Source organism: Danio aesculapii, chromosome 17 (assembly GCF_903798145.1).
Source record: "Danio aesculapii chromosome 17, fDanAes4.1, whole genome shotgun sequence".
Classification (NCBI taxonomy): domain Eukaryota; kingdom Metazoa; phylum Chordata; class Actinopteri; order Cypriniformes; family Danionidae; genus Danio; species Danio aesculapii.
The window spans coordinates 44,845,982-44,868,860 of NC_079451.1; the positions used below are offsets into that span (position 1 = coordinate 44,845,982).

At 38.1% G+C, this 22,879-nt stretch overlaps 1 protein-coding gene across 1 annotated transcript; it reads right to left on the minus strand.

Annotated features, from left to right (window-relative positions):
* Positions 1 to 747: 747 nt before the first annotated feature.
* si:ch211-236p5.2 (NACHT, LRR and PYD domains-containing protein 3) lies at positions 748 to 22,395 on the minus strand. Its single transcript, XM_056476676.1, has 9 exons — positions 22,109 to 22,395; positions 19,502 to 19,707; positions 17,503 to 18,636; positions 15,048 to 16,964; positions 8,177 to 8,347; positions 5,851 to 6,021; positions 5,532 to 5,693; positions 5,304 to 5,344; positions 748 to 2,358 (listed from the first exon to the last, which is right to left on the minus strand). The coding sequence occupies exons 2-9, from the start codon at positions 19,657 to 19,659 to the stop codon at positions 1,820 to 1,822; spliced, it is 4,293 nt and encodes a 1,430-aa protein (XP_056332651.1). The 5' UTR covers positions 19,660 to 19,707; positions 22,109 to 22,395; the 3' UTR covers positions 748 to 1,819.
* Positions 22,396 to 22,879: the final 484 nt, after the last annotated feature.

The following is a 22,879-nucleotide window of genomic DNA, read 5'->3' on the forward strand; positions in this document are numbered from 1 at the left end:
ACACACCTTTCAAAATCAAAGTTGTGGATCACAAAAACACTCCGCATGCCACTCCAAACTACATTGACAACCATTTTTGGATCAAGATTTACCAGTTGTAAAGCTGCAAACGGAAGTTCTTAGCATTCTAGCGGAAAATGCTATTCGCTATGCAGCAACGAAGAAAAAGGTCTATTCGAAGATTAAACTCAGGCAAACTTTAGCATACAACTATACATTACATAATCGAAAATTTTACAAAATTTAATACATTGTAAAACAGCATTTAAGGCTTTTTAATACTTTTTAAAGGACACCTATGATGAAAATCATCTGTTGGGAGCTGTTTGGACAGAACTGTGTGTAGGTTTAGTGTGTCCACAGTCCTATTGGTGTGATAATAAGTCTCTTTTTTTTAAATTTCCTGATGTTAAAATAGGATCCAAATCCCTCCCATTTTGAGGCTCACCGCAACGTGACATGGGAGTGCGGTTTCCCCGCCCACCGAATTGATTGACAGCCCCGTATTAACATGTCGCCATAGTAATACTTATAATCATATCCACAAGACAGGACGTGCACAAAGCAACTGGGATTAAAAGATCTGTTTATCATGTGTGATCATCTATCATCATCAAATGTGATCAAGAATGAGTTTAAAACCTTTTTAAAACAACGCATGTTTGTAATAAATTACAGCGATTTCACTGTCTTTATCACTACAGCCGCATGTCAGTACAATTATAAAAGAAGACGCTTCAATCCCAGTTTGTGGACCTTAAATCAGGTTTATTTTGTACATTAACATAACGGATATCCATACAACAGTGGATATTAACATGTATCCTGTTACATTTGCCATGCGAAAACAGTGCAAAGTTAAACGCTTGCGCCTTATGTGTGTGTCCGCTGTGTGTGTATGCGTGAACTTTGTAACGACATTTTGTGTGACTCATCAATGCAACTCCACAACACACACATCAAATAATCATTGGGAAAGTTCTTACTGTAGTATTTCTCACAAACGTTACGTGAGATCTGCTTCCTTCATGTCTGTCACTGTGCTGTTTATCTGACGCAGCCGGAGATTGAGGCACACTCTGACAGGCACGTGGGAACGGTGGGCAGGGAGAACAAGCATTAAAGGTACAGGCCACAAAAACAGCTACATTGTGTTAGAGCAGAAAATTCCTATGTTCTGAAAGGTATAATAAATAATCTGATGGGTGTTTTGAGCTGAAACTTACCAACACATTCTGGAGATACAACAGAAATCGTAAATCTTGAAAAATGGGTCAAATAACTGCCCTTTAAAAGGCCTTAAAACACTGTTTAAGTCTTAGCGGACAAACAGTTTTAGAACATCCCATTCAGCTGCCTATGGGTGAAATGACTAGGAATAATAAACGGCAGAAAAATGCTCAAATGACTTTCTCTACAAACTGTGTTCATGACTATACATAAAAAATAGAATAATGTAACAATAAAATATCGGTTTGCAACATCAAAAAGCTTAACAAGCTGTTTTTAACATTTAAAAATCAATATAAGTGAATGAAGCCGGAGGTTTTAATCCAAGAAAACTTCAATGGCTGCGCCTGCTCGTATGTAAATAATAACATCAATAGGATGGCAGTGCAGATTAACCCACAGCATTCCTGAACACGTAACAAGCATAGTTGTGTTTATAGACAAGGATTATGTTAATTTTGATCGCACAAATTTTGTCAAATAGCTTAATCAGGACAAATACATAGTTTTACAGGTGTGAGTTAAAGACAGAAAACGTGAATGCGTTTGTTTACTCATCAGTCTCTACGATATTTCTGATGAAAGTGGATTATATATCACACAGAGACACTGATGAGTCCCAGCCAATCCTAAATCCAGCATGCAGTGGTTCAGTGAATGTTGTTTTGAATGTGTGTAGGAGTGTGAGTGTGTTTGTGTCAGAGACATTGTAGAAGGACAGAGTGCCAGCAGGCCAGTCCAGAAACACTCCTACTCTGTTAATGGGACAGGTGAATTTTTCTAATAATTCAAATTTATTATAGTGTCTGACGAAGAATGTCTTATAAAAGCAGTTTAGTATCCAAGACATGTCATTTAATCCCATCCAGCATTCTTTTTTCCATCCTTTCCTGCTGATTCCTTTATACGCCACTGATATGTAGATCTCCCCACCACTCAATTCAACCTCCCAGTAACAGCGTCCAGTCAGACTCTCTTTACACAGAACCTGAGGATTGTACTCATCAAATCTCTCTGGATGATCAGGATACGGCTGCTCTTCTCGCAGACGTGTCACCTTTCTGTTCCCCTCAGACAGAGCGAGATAAGTGCTGGCCGTGTTTAAATCCAGTGTGAGATTACATGCATCTGAACACAACAAGAGAAATAATAAAACAAATCAACAGTGAGGTTTGTGTGTGTGTGTGTGTGTGTGTGTGTGTGTGTGTGTGTGTGTAGATCTCTCAACTAAAAAAATAATTTAATAAACCCTAGCTGCAATACCGGGAGAATTTGGGATGTGTGATGTGTAGCCTAAAGCGCCGTCTGCGGTAGTTTTTAAACAGCAGACGACGCTCTAGGCTAGTTTTTAACAGCAGATAGCGCTCTTGGCTAGTAAATAAACAGCAAACTGTGCTCTAGGCTAGTTTTTAAACAGCAGATGGTTTCTCTATACAAGTTTTTAAACCGCAGACGACGCTCTAGGCTAGTTTTTAACAGCAGATAGCGCTCTTGGCTAGTAAATAAACAGCAAACTGTGCTCTTGGCTAGTTTTTAAACAGCAGACGACGCTCTAGGCTAGTTTTTAAACAGCAGACGGCGCTCTTGGCTAGTAAATAAACAGCAAACTGTGCTCTTGGCTAGTTTTTAAACAGCAGATGGTTTCTCTATACAAGTTTTTAAACCGCAGACGACGCTCTAGGCTAGTTTTTAAACAGCAGACGGTGCTCTAGGCTAGTTTTTAAACAGCAGACGGTGCTCTAAACAAGTTTTTAAACCACAGACGACGCTCTAGGCTAGTTTTTAAACCACAGACGTCGCTTTAGGATAGTGGTTAAACAGCAGACGGTGCTCTAGGCTAGTTTTTAAACAGCAGACGGCACTCAAGGCTAATTTTTAAACAGCAGGCGGCGCTCTAGGCTAGTTTTTAAACAGCAGACTGCGCTCTAGGCTAGTTTTTAAACAGCAGACGACGCTCTAGGCTAGTTTTTAAACAGCAGACGGCGCTCTAGGCTAGTTTTTAAACAGCAGACGGCGCTCTAGGCTAGTTTTTAAACAGCAGACGGCGCTCTAGGCTAGTTTTTAAACAGCAGACGGCGCTCTAGGCTAGTTTTTAAACCACAGACGTCGCTTTAGGATAGTGGTTAAACAACATACGGCGCTCTAGGCTAGTTTTTAAACAGCAGACGGCGCTCTAGGCTAGTTTTTAAACCACAGACGTCGCTTTAGGATAGTGGTTAAACAGCAGACGGCGCTCTAGGCTAGTTTTTAAACAGCAGACGGCACTCAAGGCTAGTTTTTAAACAGCAGACTGCGCTCTAGGCTAGTTTTTAAACAGCAGACGGCGCTCTAGGCTAGTTTTTAAACAGCAGACTGTGCTCTAGGCTAGTTTTTAAACAGCAGACGGCGCTCTAGGCTAGTTTTTAAACAGCAGACGGCGCTCTAGGCTAGTTTTTAAACAGCAGACGGCGCTCTAGGCTAGTTTTTAAACAGCAGACGGCGCTCTAGGCTAGTTTTTAAACAGCAGACGGCGCTCTAGGCTAGTTTTTAAACAGCAGACGGCGCTCTAGGCTAGTTTTTAAACAGCAGACGGCGCTCTAGGCTAGTTTTTAAACAGCAGACGGCGCTCTAGGCTAGTTTTTAAACAGCAGACGGCGCTCTAGGCTAGTTTTTAAACAGCAGACGGCGCTCTGCTCTAGGCTAGTTTTTAAACAGCAGACGGCGCTCTAGGCTAGTTTTTAAACCACAGACGTCGCTTTAGGATAGTGGTTAAACGGCGCTCTAGGCTAGTTTTTAAACAGCAGACGGCACTCAAGGCTAGTTTTTAAACAGCAGGCGGCACTCTAGGCTAGTTTTTAAACAGCAGACTGTGCTCTAGGCTAGTTTTTAAACAGCAGACGGCGCTCTAGGCTAGTTTTTAAACAGCAGACGGCGCTCTAGGCTAGTTTTTAAACAGCAGACGGCGCTCTAGGCTAGTTTTTAAACAGCAGACGGCGCTCTAGGCTAGTTTTTAAACAGCAGACGGCGCTCTAGGTTTTTTTGAAACAGCAGACGGTGCTCTAGGCTTGTTTTTAACAGCAGGTGGAACTTTAGACTAGTTTTTATAAGCAGATGGCGCTCTAGGCTAGTTTTCAAACAGCAGACTGCACTACGCTAGTTTTCAAACAGCAGACGGCGTTCCAGGCTAGTTTAAAAGCAAGACGGTGCTCTAGACTAGTTTTTAAAAGAAGGACAGTGCTCTAGGCTAGATTTTTAACAGCAAACGGTGTTCTAGGCTAGTTTTTAAAAAGCAAAATGGCGCTCCAGCCTAGTTTTTAAAAGCAGGACGGCGCTCTAGGCTAGATTTCAAAAGAAGGACGGCGCTTTAGGTTAGTTTTTAAACATCAGATGGCGCTCTAGGCTAGTTTTAAATAACAGATGGTGCTAGTTTTGAACAACAGGCGGTGCTCTAGGTTAGTTTTTAAAAGCAAGAATGCGCTCTAGGCTAGTTGTGAACAGCAGACGGCGCTCTTTGCTAGTTTTTAACTATACACTTAAATGCTCAAGAGAATAAGCATATACAAGTTTGATTAAGTGACGTAAGTTTCAAGATTCAAGAGAGAATAGTGATTAGCAAGACCAGCTAAAAGGTAAACCTCATGCCTTAGAGCGGAGAGCTGAAAATAAATACTAATGCTTAGAACTTGATTTCTCAAATAATTTTTCACCATAGCTCCAAGCATTAGTATTTCTTTTTAAACTATCTGCTTCTGAGGCATTAGCCAGTCTTGCTAAAAGAATCAAAAGCACCTTTTGGGGAGGCAGGTGTAAAGATATTGAGGCCCAAACTGATTGGTCAAATTTGTATAAACAACATATAGATGCAACACACAAATGCTTGGAACATCAAATAAATGTAATTTATCACACCTCTCTGTAAAATGGAGAGTGCAAATACCATTATCAAAATATAATAATTATTTCCAAATCTTCTGTATATTAGTGCAGCCCTACTAGCAATCCAAATGTTTTCAGTGAAGTAGTTTAAGAAGTGGGTTTAAAAAATATTATTTGTCCAATAAAAACACAATAGAAAGCTTGAGTTGGTGACCTACATTTCTGTGGTCCTGCCTTGATCTTTCCTCCATGATCCACACTATAAAATAATAGAATAATAAAACAGTCAAAAAATAAAGCCACACACATGGTTCTTAGACAAAAAAAAATGTGGCTTGCCAGGTTTTTAATCTTTATCAGTATTAATATTCTGTGCAGTATATCCTTTTTTTATTTCAAACACACATCCAAACAAAAAGACTGGATGTTTTTAATGTTGAATGTACTTGAGTTTCTCCAGTCTGCAGTTTGGATCCGAGATCAGCTCGGCTAATGATTCTCCAGGGTTATTGTAGCTCAGATCCAGCTCTTTCAGGTGTGAGGGGTTTAACCTCAGAGCTGAAGCCAGAAAACAACAGCCTTCCTCTGTAACCATGCAGCCAGATAATCTACAAGCACACACAACATCACATCATCTGAAATTTTAGAACTGATTAAAGGGACAGTTCACCTAAACTATCAAAAGAAGATATAAATCCATAATAAATGACACAAAATCATGACACAAAAGACACTGACTGGTCATATTTCAATAGACATTCAAACCTCAGTTTCTCCAGTTGACAATGTACACTCTTCAGTCCATCAGAGAGAAGCTCCACTCCTGAATCCTGCAGGTCATTGAGACTCAGGTCCAGCTCTATCAGTGAGTTTGATGATTGTAGCAATGAAGAAAAACCTTTACAGCACTGACCAGTGAGATTACAGCCAGCAAGTCTACAACACAGGATAAGATATGATTGATATTGATCACATGACTATAATCTACGTTTCAGTTTCACCATTTTATAAGTATAAATATGAATTGCATCCAAATCACAAGAGGGTGATAAGCTCTTTTGTACTTACAGCGCATTCGGAAAGTATTCATAGTGCTTCACTTTTTCCACATTTTTTTATGTTGCAGCCTTATTCCTAAATGGATTAAATAAATTTATTTCCTCTAAATTCTACACACAATACCCAATAATGACAATGTGGAAAAAAAGAGTTTTTGAAGTTGTTGCAAATTTATTAAAAATAAAAAAACCTGAAAAATCACATGTACATCAGTATTCACAGCCTTTGCTCAATACTTTGTTGATACTTCTTTGGCAGCAATTACAGCCTCAAGTCTTTTTGAATATGATGCCGCAAGCTTGGCACACCTGTCTTTGGGAATTTTTGCCCATTTCCCTTTGCAGTACCTCTCAAGCTCTATCAGGTTGGATGGGAAGCGACAGTGTACAGCCATTTTTCAGATCTCTCTAGAGATGTTTAATAGGACTTGGATCTGGGCTCTGGCTGGGCCACTCGAGGACATACACTGAGTTGTTGTGAAGCCACTCCATTGATATTTTGGCGGTGTGCTTTGGGTCATTGTCCTGCTGGAAGATGAACCGTCGCCCCAGTCTGAGGACAAGAGCACTCTGAAGCAGGTCTTCATTCAGGATGTCTCTGTACATTGTTGCATTCATCTTTCCCTCCATCCTGACTAGTCTTCCAGTTCCTGCTGCTGAAAAACATCCCCACAGCTTGATGTGAGTCCTTCAGATGCTTTTTGACAAATTTCAGGCAGGCTGCTATGTGCCGTCTGGCCACTCTACCATACAGGCCTGATTGGTGAATTGCTGCACAGATGGTTGTCCTTATGTAAGGTTCTCCTCTCTCCACAGAAGAACGCTGAAGCTCAGACAGAGTGACCACCGGGTTATTGATCACCTCTCTGACTAAAGCCCTTCTCCCCTGATCACTCAGCTTAGATGGCCGGCCAGCTCTAGGAAGAGTCCTGGTGATTCCAAACATCTTCCACTTACGGACGATGGAGGCCACTATGCTCATTGGAACTTTTAGAGCAGCAGAAATTTTTCTGTAACCTTCCCCAGCCTTGTGCCTCAAGACAATCCTGTCTCGAAGGTCTACAGACAATTCCTTTGTCTTCATGCTTGGTTTGTGCTTTGACATGCACTGTCAACCCTGGGACTTTATATAAACAGGTGTATTCCTTTTCAAATCATGTCCAATCAACTGAATTATTCACAGGTGAACTCCAATTAAGCTGCTGAAACATCTCAAGAATGATCAGAGGAAAGAGAATGTACCTGAGCTCAACTTAGAGCTTCACGGCAAAGGCTGTGAATACTGATGTACATGTGATTTTTCAGGTTTTTTTATTTTTAATAAATTTACAACAATTTCAAAAACTCTTTGTTCACATTGTCATTATGAGGTATTGTGTGTAGAATTTTGAGGAAATAAATGAATTTACTTCATTTTAGTATAAGGCTGTAACATAAAAACAACTGAGAAAAAAGTCAAGCGCTCTGAATATTTTCCGAATGCGCTGTAACGGAACACTGCATGTGTTTTGAGCTAATTGTGTAACTCCCTGAATGTTACGCAGTTGGGTTTTAATAATTTTTAATACATTTAGCCAATCTCCAGGTATGGCAGGAGCCCTTTTAGATTATATTAGCATGAGTCACTGAATCAGATCAGACCATTAGTATCTTGCTTAAATTAAAATAAAAAGCTTTGATAATATTCCTATTTAAAGCTTGACTTTTCTGTAATTGTGTTCCAACTTTGCTGCTGTACCATGCACTGAAAAAAATTATTCAAAGATGATTCCTTGGATTTACTCAATTTTTTTACGTTAGGTGGTTGTAAACAATTTATTTGGGCTGTATTTAAACAAACAAATTAAGTTGAACATTACTAAATTTAATTTGTTTGTTTAAATTCAACACAAATAAATTGTTTGCAACAGTTTTGCATGCAACATTTTTTTCAGTGTGGCTGCGGCAGGCAGAATTATATTATGCAGATTCTAACATGTGGTGCAAATGCAGTCTTTAATGCTGTGTAATATCAATAAATCAGTTTTTCTTACTTAAGTATCTCAAGTTGACATTGTGAACTCTTCAATCCATCAGAGAGCAGCTTCACTCCTGAATCCTGCAGGTCATTGTGACTGAGGTCCAGCTCTCTCAGTGAATTTGATGATTGTAGACAGGAAGACAGACTTTCACAGCACTGACCAGTGAGATTACAGCAGTCAAGTCTACAACACAAAACCAAATGGGGTCAAACAAAAAGGAAATTGTGTGTTAAATTACCTGATATCTGCAACAGTGATCACATGATTGATGAACTACTCTTTATCAAGAAGAATTTTTAATGAACAACTATTTTGAAAATTGCAGAGGTGCTGTTTTATAATATATTAAATACATTCAAAAGCTTTTTTAGGCGCAGTGGGTAGCACAATTGCCTCACAGCAAGAAGGTCGCTGGTTCGAGCCTCGACTAGGTCAGTTGGCATTTCTGTGTGGAGTTTGCATGTTTTCCCCGTGTTGGCGTGGGTTTCCTCCCAGTGCTCCGGTTTCCCCCACAAGTCCAAAGACATGCGGTCTAGGTGAATTGGGTAAGCTAAATTGTTCGTTGTGTATGTGTGTGAATGAGTGTGTATGGATGTTTCCCAGTGATCGGTTGCAGCTGGAAGGTCATCATGCTATATCTACATCGCTGCACATGCACAAAACTTCTCTGTTTCGGTTTCTAATCATATATGAATTGGTTAAACTCACCCTTTCCAATCCAAATGGGATCATTGTCTAGGCACGGGCCGGTTTAAGATTATGACGGTATGATAAACTTGGATAAAAATAACATGGTTTCACGGTGTTGTGTTCACTGCTCTAAAATATATTCTTTTTAAATGTCAGGGTAAAAAAAACAAAAACCTTTTTCCCCTTTGAAAACAATATATTTTATTTTTTGTAAGATTTATAATATTTTGGAGCAGTAAACATGTCAGGCTAAATAATTCAAATGAATCGTGGACTTCTGCTGTCTTCATTTGTTTCAAAAACACTCATTTCTTTACAATTTAAAACGGCATATTTGGATAGTTTTTTCTGCTGAAGATACTGTTGTCCTAAAAAAAATGTAAATAAAAAAATATTACACATACCATAGGAATGGTATTACAGAAAAATTTGGCGGTTTTAAAACCTTGACTTTTCCAAACCACGTTATACCTTGAACACGGTTATCATCCCATGCCTATGCATGTCCCAGGCTGCATTTGATTAGCCACAATGTTTTCTGGTGAGATGAGATTACAACAGTGATTTTTGTGTGTGTGTGTGTGTGTGTGTGTGTGTGTGTGTGTGTGTGTGCGTGTGTGTGTGTGCGCGCGTATGACCGCATTTGTGTGTTTTTGCATTCTACAGGAAATTACGGTCATCATAACAGAGCAAATGAAACCTTTTCTAGAGAATTTTTAAACTTACCTAAGCCACATACCTACTATGTAGATATTAAAGAAAAATTTTACATACTGAATTAATACACTCTATGGCACCTTTAAGTGGATTGCTTGGGTCCATATAAACACAGCAACCGATTTAACCCAATTTTCATGTAGGCAAATTTATTTTTAGGTTACAGAAAGGCTAAGGGTTTTTTAAACTACAATTCTCTAGTGCCTTAAGCCTCATTCACACAAAGAGCGACTCCCAGCGACCGTTCATTTCAACAGAGAGTGAGCGACTCCCGGCGACCTCCGCAATCGACAGCGACCATTGGGTTGTTGCTAGATCGGATACTTTGTGGTCGGAGGTTAACGAGACTAATTTTTATTATTTATTACATTTCCGATTTATTGTATTTTATTAACGTCTACCCCCAACCCCAACCCTACACCCAACCATCACAGTAAGGTAAAAACAGTAGTTGTACAGTGTATTATTTATGTTATCTATCAAATTACCCAATAAATTGTATTTTTTTAAAGCCTACCCCTACCCTAACCGTCACAGTACTGTAAAAATATTAATTACTGTTGTACAGTGTCATTAAAAATGCTGCTAAATGAATGTGCATATCGCACTTCCGGCCGGCCGCGTATCCGACCTAGACTTTACCCGACCATTGGCGACCAGGTGGGCGTGTCTAGTGACTTTATGCAAATAAAGAGTGACTTTCTTGAACGACCGCTAATAGGAGCACCAGTAGAGCTCACGTGATCTTCTCTCAGCTCGCCCAGTAGCCGTTTGTATTCTCTGTGCTGTAGACCTACACAACCCTGCGTTTGCAGCAGGTTGCCACCGCAAGCGACAGATAGCTACAAAGTCGCTGCTAGTGTGAATGAGACATTATTGGGTATAACCCGTCTAAAAACCTAAAGCCATAACAAAAATGCAGTAAGGATGAAAACCATCAGTAAACGTAAACAGCTGTGAAAGAAATCATGTTTATATTAGGTCAAATCAGTTTTTTCTTCATTCATTCTTTTCAGCTTAGTCCCTTTATTAATCAGGGGTCGCCACAGTGGAATGAACTGCCAACTTATCCAGCGTATGTTCTACGCAGCCACAACCCAACACTGGGAAACACCCATACACTCTTGCATTCACACACATACACGACGGCCAATTTAGCTTACCCAAATCATCTATAGAGCATGTCTTTGGACTGTGGGGGGAAACCAGAGCACCCGGAGGAAACCCACACGAACACGGGGAGAACATGCAAACTCCACACAGAAATGTTAACTGACCTAGCTGGGGCTCGAACCAGCGACCTTCTTGTTGTGAGGCAATCATGCTACCTACCCACTGCGCCACCATGACGCCTCAGTATTTTCTTATTAACTTTATTTCTATAGTACTTTTTACAATGTAGATGTTGTCAAAGCCGCTTTACATTGATTAGTAAAAAAAAGTATAAGAAGCCATAACAATATTTCAGATTATGGAACATATTGAGGATACTAAAACGTTTGTCATTGTTGAAGAAAGTCCCACTGAACAGCAGATCCACTGACCACAGGTCATTTGTGTATTTGGGGATTATAAAAAAAAGGAATGGGTAGATGTTTGGTATTATACTGTATTCTAGTTGTTTGATTACACTCTGGACAGTGGCAAATAACCATGTAAAATTAAATTGTGCATAATTACTTTTAAATAATAATAATAATAATAATAATAGTAATAATAATGAAGTGTATTTAATAAATACAATAAAAACAATGTACTAGTGTCATATTTTTACATTAGATTACTTTCTGTAGTATTTATTAATATCCTGAATACTACTGATTGAATACTACAATCCTATATAAATCGTCTTCAAGTGCACCAAAACGCAGCCGCTAGGCTTCTTACTGGCACCTGCAAGTTTGAACACATTACTCCTATCCTGTGCTCCCTAAATTGGTTGCCGATATGTTTTAGAATTAAGTAAAACATTTTAATGTATGATTTTAAGGTATTAAATTACCAGGCTACAACTTATTTCTCTAATCTTATAACTGTTAGAATATCAGGCAGGTGTTTAAGGTCATGTGTGTGAATGAGTGTGTATGGATGTTTCCCAGTGATCGGTTGCAGCTGGAAGGTCATCATGCTATATCTACATCGCTGCACATGCACAAAACTTCTCTGTTTCGGTTTCTAATCATATATGAATTGGTTAAACTCACCCTTTCCAATCCAAATGGGATCATTGTCTAGGCACGGGCCGGTTTAAGATTATGACGGTATGATAAACTTGGATAAAAATAACATGGTTTCACGGTGTTGTGTTCACTGCTCTAAAATATATTCTTTTTAAATGTCAGGGTAAAAAAAACAAAAACCTTTTTCCCCTTTGAAAACAATATATTTTATTTTTTGTAAGATTTATAATATTTTGGAGCAGTAAACATGTCAGGCTAAATAATTCAAATGAATCGTGGACTTCTGCTGTCTTCATTTGTTTCAAAAACACTCATTTCTTTACAATTTAAAACGGCATATTTGGATAGTTTTTTTCTGCTGAAGATACTGTTGTCCTAAAAAAAATGTAAATAAAAAAATATTACACATACCATAGGAATGGTATTACAGAAAAATTTGGTGGTTTTAAAACCTTGACTTTTCCAAACCACGTTATACCTTGAACACGGTTATCATCCCATGCCTATGCATGTCCCAGGCTGCATTTGATTAGCCACAATGTTTTCTGGTGAGATGAGATTACAACAGTGATTTTTGTGTGTGTGTGTGTGTGTGTGTGTGTGTGTGTGTGTGTGTGTGTGTGTGCGTGTGTGTGTGTGCGCGCGTATGACCGCATTTGTGTGTTTTTGCATTCTACAGGAAATTACGGTCATCATAACAGAGCAAATGAAACCTTTTCTAGAGAATTTTTAAACTTACCTAAGCCACATACCTACTATGTAGATATTAAAGAAAAATTTTACATACTGAATTAATACACTCTATGGCACCTTTAAGTGGATTGCTTGGGTCCATATAAACACAGCAACCGATTTAACCCAATTTTCATGTAGGCAAATTTATTTTTAGGTTACAGAAAGGCTAAGGGTTTTTTAAACTACAATTCTCTAGTGCCTTAAGCCTCATTCACACAAAGAGCGACTCCCAGCGACCGTTCATTTCAACAGAGAGTGAGCGACTCCCGGCGACCTCCGCAATCGACAGCGACCATTGGGTTGTTGCTAGATCGGATACTTTGTGGTCGGAGGTTAACGAGACTAATTTTTATTATTTATTACATTTCCGATTTATTGTATTTTATTAACGTCTACCCCCAACCCCAACCCTACACCCAACCATCACAGTAAGGTAAAAACAGTAGTTGTACAGTGTATTATTTATGTTATCTATCAAATTACCCAATAAATTGTATTTTTTTAAAGCCTACCCCTACCCTAACCGTCACAGTACTGTAAAAATATTAATTACTGTTGTACAGTGTCATTAAAAATGCTGCTAAATGAATGTGCATATCGCACTTCCGGCCGGCCGCGTATCCGACCTAGACTTTACCCGACCATTGGCGACCAGGTGGGCGTGTCTAGTGACTTTATGCAAATAAAGAGTGACTTTCTTGAACGACCGCTAATAGGAGCACCAGTAGAGCTCACGTGATCTTCTCTCAGCTCGCCCAGTAGCCGTTTGTATTCTCTGTGCTGTAGACCTACACAACCCTGCGTTTGCAGCAGGTTGCCACCGCAAGCGACAGATAGCTACAAAGTCGCTGCTAGTGTGAATGAGACATTATTGGGTATAACCCGTCTAAAAACCTAAAGCCATAACAAAAATGCAGTAAGGATGAAAACCATCAGTAAACGTAAACAGCTGTGAAAGAAATCATGTTTATATTAGGTCAAATCAGTTTTTTCTTCATTCATTCTTTTCAGCTTAGTCCCTTTATTAATCAGGGGTCGCCACAGTGGAATGAACTGCCAACTTATCCAGCGTATGTTCTACGCAGCCACAACCCAACACTGGGAAACACCCATACACTCTTGCATTCACACACATACACGACGGCCAATTTAGCTTACCCAAATCATCTATAGAGCATGTCTTTGGACTGTGGGGGGAAACCAGAGCACCCGGAGGAAACCCACACGAACACGGGGAGAACATGCAAACTCCACACAGAAATGTTAACTGACCTAGCTGGGGCTCGAACCAGCGACCTTCTTGTTGTGAGGCAATCATGCTACCTACCCACTGCGCCACCATGACGCCTCAGTATTTTCTTATTAACTTTATTTCTATAGTACTTTTTACAATGTAGATGTTGTCAAAGCCGCTTTACATTGATTAGTAAAAAAAAGTATAAGAAGCCATAACAATATTTCAGATTATGGAACATATTGAGGATACTAAAACGTTTGTCATTGTTGAAGAAAGTCCCACTGAACAGCAGATCCACTGACCACAGGTCATTTGTGTATTTGGGGATTATAAAAAAAAAGGAATGGGTAGATGTTTGGTATTATACTGTATTCTAGTTGTTTGATTACACTCTGGACAGTGGCAAATAACCATGTAAAATTAAATTGTGCATAATTACTTTTAAATAATAATAATAATAATAATAATAGTAATAATAATGAAGTGTATTTAATAAATACAATAAAAACAATGTACTAGTGTCATATTTTTACATTAGATTACTTTCTGTAGTATTTATTAATATCCTGAATACTACTGATTGAATACTACAATCCTATATAAATCGTCTTCAAGTGCACCAAAACGCAGCCGCTAGGCTTCTTACTGGCACCTGCAAGTTTGAACACATTACTCCTATCCTGTGCTCCCTAAATTGGTTGCCAATATGTTTTAGAATTAAGTAAAAAATTTTAATGTATGATTTTAAGGTATTAAATTACCAGGCTACAACTTATTTCTCTAATCTTATAACTGTTAGAATATCAGGCAGGTGTTTAAGGTCATCGAACCAGAAAATTCTAGCAGTTCCCAGATCCAAATTGAAGAAAAAAGGAAATCGAGCTTTTTCTGTAGTAGGTCCTAAAATGTGGAACGGGCTACCTATGTCCATTAGAACAATTTCCAACTTAAACTACACCTCCTAGAAAGAGCTTTTTAAATTGGGAGAAAAGTGATCCTATTGAACCTATCTGGTGTCTTGTTATTTATCGTTGATGCTATGTGGTATGTTAGATGTATTGTATGTTGTTTTATCTGTTGCTGTCCATTTTTGATAATTTGCTTTTAGGTTTGTACAGCACAATGGTCAAAAACTGTTGCTTTATTGCGCTTAATAATTAAATAAACTAAACTACAGTAAAACGGACCTACAAGAAATGACAATTACCTTATTTCAGTTGTATTTTTGTCTTATTGTTGGTCTTTGTGAGCAATTTATATTTGTGTTGTTTCTGCGTCTCACAAAACAGACACATTTAGTTAAATCACATCAATCAATACTCACAAAGCTTTTCTGCAGTTCACCACAGCTGGTATCAGTCTCCATCTGCCCTCATCTGATGTTTTGTATCTCTTCAGATCAAACTCATCCAGCACCTCCTCTGAAATCTGAAGGATGTAGGCGATTGTTGAGCAGTGAGAGGAAGAAAGTGGACTCATAGTAAAATGTTCTGATATCATAAATTCCTGAATCTCTCTGTGTGGAGTCTGATCCTTCATTTCCAGCAGACAGAGGAACAGATTGATGGATCTTTCAGCTGAGGCACTCAAATTATTTGGCTTTAAATTCTCACATGAACGTATTCCTAAACTAGTAGGTATAGAACGTGAAGGCTGTTTGCCCTTAATTTTATCTTTAATGAACTGTGTGATCCTCTTAATGCTTTCTGAGGAGCTCTCTGTGTGTGGCAGTAGATCCTGAAAGAGTTTCTGATTGGACTCCAGTGAGACACCCAGCAGGAACCGCAAGAAAAGATCCAGGTGTCCATTTTCACTCCTTAAAGATTCAAGAACTGCTTCACTTAAAAGATTAGACAAATGCATTTCAGGACCATCCCAATGAATTCCGAAAACGCATCTACATTGTTGTAGGGTTGAATGGATATTGGGGCCTAATAACAACTTCAACGCCCTCTCATTTTTGACTACATAGCAGTAAAACACAAAGAAAGCAGCGAGAAACTCCTGAAAGCTGAGATGAATGAAGCTGTAGACTTTCCTCTGATGAATCACAGATTCCACTTTAAAGATCTCAGTGCAAATTCCAGAATACACTGAGGCGTCAGTGACGTCAATGCCGCTCTCAATCAGGTCCTCCTCATAGAACATCACATTGCCCTTCATCAGCTGATTGAAAGCCAGTTCAGCAAGTTTCACAATCACATCTCTGCTGGACTCTAGGAGTTTCTCTGGATCTCTCTCTTCATACTTCTGGTTCCTCGTGTTGATCTGAGTCAGTAGGAAGTGGATGTACATTTCAGTCAGAGTTTGAGGGATTTCTGCTCTGTCATCTTGGTTCAGGAGCTTCTGAAGCACAGTGGCTGAGATCCAGCAGAAGACGGGTATGTGACACATGATGTGGAGGCTTCTGGATCTTCTGATGTGGGAGATGATTCTGCTGGCTTGACCCACATCACTGATTCTCTTCCTGAAATATTCCTCCTTCTGAAGCTCATTGAATCCCTGAATTTCTGTCAGACGGTGGATGTATTTTGAGGGGATCTGATTGGCTGCTGCTGGTCTGGAGGTGATCCAGATGAGAGCAGAGGGAAGCAGATCTCCTCTGATGAGGTTTGACATCAACACAGCCACTGATGAAGACTCATTCACATCACTAACTCTCTCAACGTCTGAAAACTTCAGTGGGATTCTGCTTTCATCCAGACCATCAAAGATGAACACGACTTTACACTCCTCATACATCTCTGAGTCCAGATCTTGAAGTTCAGGATGAAAGTCCAGCAGAAGTCTGTGAAGACTGTACTGATGATCTTTAATCAAGTTCAGCTCTCGAAATGGAAGCACAAACATGAAATCTACATCCTGATTGGCTTTTCCTTCACTCCAGTCTAGAATGAACTTCTGCACAGAGACGGTTTTTCCAATTCCAGCGATGCCTTTAGTGAGAACGGTCTTGATTTGGTCTTTCTCCTCATGCTCTGGTTTATTTAGGGGTTTAAAGATGTCATTGCAGTAGATTGGAGTGTCTTGTGTTCTGGCTGTTTTCTCCATCTGTAAAACCTCATGTTCTTCATTCACTCCTTCACTCTCTCCTTCTATGATGTAGAGCTGTGTGTAGATCCTGTTCAGGAGGGTTTGGTTCTCTGTTAGATTGATTCCCTCAAATAATCTCTCATATTTGTTCTTCATGCATGTTTTGTGTTGGTAAGTCATTGATCTGACTGCAGCACCTCTCTTCAGTCTGCAGAAAACAGAGAGATGAACAGTAAAAACCATTACAATTTAGAAAATGATTTGAATGTTTCAGATTTATGCATTTCATATACTATGTGCATCATGGATTAACGTATACTGATAAATCTCAAAAATGAGAACTGCTTTTGTTTTAATCTCCCACTCTCATCAGCAATGACCTGAGCATCACACATGAACTTCACTCACTTTGTATATCCATTCATTTTGAAATCTTGTGATTAGTTTTTATAAATATTTGAAACAAATCATGCATAATCTTTCACAATATTCAATATTTAAAAATACCTCATTAAATCAATAGTCCATCTAAAAATGTAAATCTACCCACAATTTTTATTGGAAGATTTTGAAAATGTTTGAAACTGGTAACCATTGACATCCATAGTAAAAAATCCAAAATACCATAGAAGTCAATGGTTACCGGTTTCCGACATTCTTCCAAATATCTTCCTTTGTGTTTAACAGAAAAAAGAAGCTGTTTTTTAATAGTTTCAGGACAGGACTTGTATCAAGTTTATACTTACCCAGAACTCATTGTTCTCTGCTTTTTGGTAGTCTTAGGTTTTGAAGATGGTGTTGTCAGACTGAAATTAGGCGGCTGTGGGATGGATTCAACACTTCTCACAGACACCGAGCTGGATTCTGGAGATGGTGTTCTCAGATTGAAATTAGGCGGCTGTGGGATGGATTCAACACTTCTCACAGACACCGAGCTGGATTCTGGAGATGGTGTTCTCAGATTGAAATTAGGCGGCTGTGGGATGGATTCAACACTTCTCACAGACACCGAGCTGGATTCTGGAGATGGTGTTCTCAGATTGAAATTAGGAGGCTGTGGGATGGATTCAACACTTCTCACAGACACCGAGCTGGATTCTGGAGATGGTGTTGTCAGACTGAAATTGGGAGGCTGTGGGATGGATTCAACACTTCTCACAGACACCGAGCTGGATTCTGGAGATGGTGTCATCAGACTGAAATTAAGAGGCTGTGGGATGGATTCAACACTTCTCACAGACACCGAGCTGGATTCTGGAGATGGTGTTCTCAGATTGAAATTAGGAGGCTGTGGGATGGATTCAACACTTCTCACAGACACCGAGCTGGATTCTGGAGATGGTGTTCTCAGATTGAAATTAGGAGGCTGTGGGATGGATTCAACACTTCTCACAGACACCGAGCTGGATTCTGGAGATGGTGTCATCAGACTGAAATTAAGAGGCTGTGGGATGGATTCAACACTTCTCACAGACACCGAGCTGGATTCTGGAGATGGTGTTCTCAGATTGAAATTAGGAGGCTGTGGGATGGATTCAACACTTCTCACAGACACCGAGCTGGATTCTGGAGATGGTGTTGTCAGACTGAAATTGGGAGGCTGTGGGATGGATTCAACACTTCTCACAGACACCGAGCTGGATTCTGGAGATGGTGTTCTCAGATTGAAATTAGGAGGCTGTGGGATGGATTCAACACTTCTCACAGACACCAAGCTGGATTCTGGAGATGGTGTTGTCAGACTGAAATTGGGAGGCTGTGGGATGGATTCAACACTTCTCACAGACACCGAGCTGGATTCTGGAGATGCTGCTTCATCTGTCTGAACATCCTCCTCCTCCTCCTCCTTTTTCAAATCGAGACTCATTTTACAGGCAATGCTATATAAATATGTACAAAATATATGAGAAGAGAAAAAAATGAAAAAGAAACTTCTTTATAAACATTTATCCTCACAAAAATGTTCATGACAGACTCACAAACACACTCAAATTTAATTTTTGTTCTCTGTACTTGACTTTTTAGCATTTTTCTTTTTCGAGCAATTACTTCTAAACTTGGATGACCTACTGAGAAACCAACAAGATTTTTTTTAAATCTTGGTTTAACCACAGTGGTCTTTGTGTAATGGCCATTGACACATTTTTGTTATATGGAAATTTCTATATCTCATTAAGGATGGTCCTAGCATCATTAAACAAAAAACAGAGCCCATATACAGTACATCAAGCTTCTGGACATGTAATTTGGGAAATCATGAAATTTACTCCTACTTTCAAACTTAAGTACAAAAGCAAACGACCCATTTTCTTAACAGCTAAACATCCCTCTTATGCTCCCAGTTATTTAACATATCTGTAGTTTACGCTAAAATTAAAATGTATTCACTGTTTAATCAGTCTCAAGTGATTTTAAACCTTCACAAGTTTCTTTCTTCTGTTCAAAAAAAAATAAGATATTTTGAAGACAGCTGAAAATATGTAACCATTAAAACCCATAGTAGGAAAAACAAATACTTAGGAAGTCAATGGTTACAGGTTTCTAATTAATATTAAACCATCTAATTAATATCTTCTTTTGTGTTCGACAGAACAAAGAAACACAAACAGGTTGAAACAAGCAGAGTTTTTTTGAGTGAACCATTCCTTTAATAATTAACCTTTATTTGTATAGCGCTTATATACAATGTAGATTGTATAGTCTCTTATAGTCTCAGGGCAGCAGTTAAATTAGGCTTAAACTTACTCTGGGGTAACTGTGGTAGGCTTGGATTCTGGAGATGGTGTTGTCAGACTGAAATTAGGAGGCTGTGGGAGGGATTCGGCACTTTTCTGAGACACACAGCTGGATCCTGAAGATGCTGTCTGAACATCTTCCTTCTTTCTCTTTAAATCGAGGCTCATTTTACAGGCAATGCCATAAATAAGGACAAAGATGTATGATAGAATTTGCTTCGGGAAAAAAAAGAAAAAGAAACATTTCCTCAAAAAAAATTTTAAATATAAAGCAAAGCACTTTCACGACAGACTCACAAACACACTCACATTTAATTTTTGCCCAACTTCGCTGAGAAACCCAACAAAATATCATTTTTTTTTTAAATCTTGGTTTAACCACAGTGGTCCTCTATGCCAGTGGTTCCTAAAGTGGGGGTCGGGACCCCCTGTGGGGTTGCAGGACAGTGACAGGGTGGTTGCTAGGTGATTTCCAAAAGTCAAATAAATTTTATTAAACTATTAGAATTACAATATTTTAGCCATAACCCACAGAAGATAAAAATAGTAGTTTTTTTAATAGTAAAAAAAAAACAACAAAATGCAAATGAAAAGCCATCAACCTTTAATTTGTATTTTTCAGAGGAATGGTGTTTACGTTAGATTAACGATGGTAATCGCATCAGCTGCAGCAGATTCATTTTACAGCACCTTGTTAAACTTTCTAACCTTTATGGCAATAAAATACATTAAAAATAAATAGAACACAACTGAATATTGAGAATGATCTCTGATTAGCTGTGTCCAAAATTAAACCAAGAATAGACTTTGCTTTCCACCAGTCTCTTTAGTTGAGGTTACTATTAAATTAAACAAATAAATAAATGACTAAAAAAATGATTGCACTGAAAAACTGTTGCACTTTTTTGTGTTTGTGTCAATATGTTCATGTTTATATAGGCCTATTGTTGTATGAGTAACGTTTGCATAAGAGGAATTTGGGGTTCGTGAGTCACTGGCATTAATATTTTAGGCGTCGTGGGCTGAAATGTTTGGAAACCCCTGCTCTATGTGGGGTATTGTTGTAATGGCCAACAACAAATTTTTGTTATACGGAAATATTCACAATCACAATATTCACACACATTTATTTCTGATAAAGGATGGTCCAAGCAACATTTAACAAAAAACAGGACTCAGTATTTATAAAGCTTCTCTATGTGTCATTTGAGAATTCATGAAATTCAGTCCTACTTTCAAACTTAAGTATAAAAACAAATGAACCAATTTCTTAACAGCTGAAAATCCCATGCTCCCAATTATTTAATATAGCAGTAGTTTACACAAAAATAAAACTTTTACTCACGGTTTAATTAGTTTCAAATGATAAAAAAACCTTTATGAGTTTCTTTCTTCTGTTGAAGATAAATTAATATATTTTGAAGAAAGCTGAAAACCAGTAACGATTAAAATCCATAGAAGGAAAAACATTATAAATATATTATTATTTTGTTCAACTCAAACAGCTTTAAAAAAAGTGAAGGGAAAAATAATTTATGTGAACTATCCCTTTAATGCTAAAAGCTGCCATTTCCTCTGTTATAAACCCCACACAGGCGTTAACCGGATGCCACTTAGATGTTTGTTCTTACAATTACATGGACGTTCACAATGAGGTAAAGTTGGTTTTATATTACCACATTCGTTCAGTTACACCTTTTGACACGTTCCCTATATTGTTAACCACGCTACTATGAATATTTGGTCTGAAATCACAGGTAAATATGACTATTGCATATGACTACTGTACTTTGATAGTCATTGGCAGCTAATATAATTTCACTATTTAAAATTTGCAAACAATACTTTTCTGAAATTATATTATTAAGAAGAAAGTCTGAATGTGCGACTATAAAACCAACTTTACCTCAATTATTATATTGAGGTAAAGTTGGTTTTATATTCGCACATTCAGACATTATTTGCACATTCTCCTAAATAATATAATTTCAGATTAAGTATTGTTTGTAAATTCTAAATAACTATCAAAGTACAATATTCTCAGTCAATTAAATAGTGCTGTTGTTTTAAAGTCATAGTTACATGGGATTTCAGACCGAATATTCAAAGTAACGTGGACATATAGGGACCCTGTCAAAAGTTGTGATTGAACGAATGTGGTGATATAAAACCTACTTAACCTCAATCTGTTTTATTTACCACGGTACTTTGAATATTAAACTGAAATTACATGTAAACATGATTTTAAAACAACATTAGCACTATTTAATTGACTATGAACAATGTTGTAGCCTACTTTGATAGTCGTTGGTTGCTAATATGATTCTAATATTAAGAATACCTTTCTGAAAAATAAAATCAGCATTACCTCAATTTGGAAGTTTACTACATTCCATGTTTCACGTGACGACAAATTTACTGTAACGTTATATAAATAGCTTCATTAACTTAAATTATCTTCAATACTGTAACATGTTTATAGATCTTTCGCGATACAACAGAAACCAAATAATGCTAGATGTACAGTCACAAACAAGTGCGTCACGTTTGACGTTGTGCTAAAGTCATCTTTCTTAAACTGACACAAACGTTAATAGCGTTAATAAAATATACTTACCACTCTGTGATAAGGAAATAATCAACTTGTAAGTCAATACTGACGTTATTAAAACATGAATCGCTCGATGTGGTTCGTTTCACTTCCGTTTGTAGTAACTGAAGTCACTTCATAACTCCAAAATAACGGTTGCTTCTCAATATCCATTGAAGAGTTCGGTCATTTTGCAGGACATCTCAAATTAGTATTTTTTTTTTTAATTACACCGCGAGAATCGAGGATAATATTGGGATATCCAGCTGCAGACCAAGGCAGACTAGATTCAGACCACTATCTGGACTTCAAAATGGGAGGGACTTTGTTTACATACGGCCTAATTTTTGTGACGCTGTACAACAAATACACTGTTTATTATAAATATTAATTACTGTAAGGGGTAGTTTTAAGTTGGGAGAAGACGTTTTGCTTTTCGATAAAAACAAAGTAGACTGCAAGATATGCTTTTCTTAAGAGTTTTTGTCTTGTTTCTACTCCAAATATCAAACAATTCTTAAATCAAGAAGCATTTTCTAGACAAGTGAAAGTAATAATGTCTTGTTTTTAGAAATAATGTCAAAATTAAGTGTCCCCCCCCCCCCCCCTTAAAATAAGCAAAATAATCTACCACAAGCAATATAATCTTGTTTTTGCTTTGAAATAAGATTATTTTTTGTTTCCCCCATTATGTTTCCCCCATTAGGCAGATTATGTATTACTTTTTCTAAATCAAGACAATATGTTTTACATGTCTGTAAAATGCTTCTTGATTTAAGAATTGTTACATATCTTGAC

Coding starts and splice junctions, on each gene's coding strand:
- si:ch211-236p5.2 (XM_056476676.1), bottom strand. CDS start 19,659: ATGAGCCTCGATTTAAAGAGAAAGAAGGAAGATGTTCAGACAGCATCT. Junction 5,694..5,850: donor TGTCAACTGGAGAAACTGAG/GTTTGAATGTCT, acceptor GTGTGCTTGTAG/ATTATCTGGCTGCATGGTTA. Junction 2,359..5,303: donor CAAGGCAGGACCACAGAAAT/GTAGGTCACCAA, acceptor TGTTGTGTTCAG/ATGCATGTAATCTCACACTG.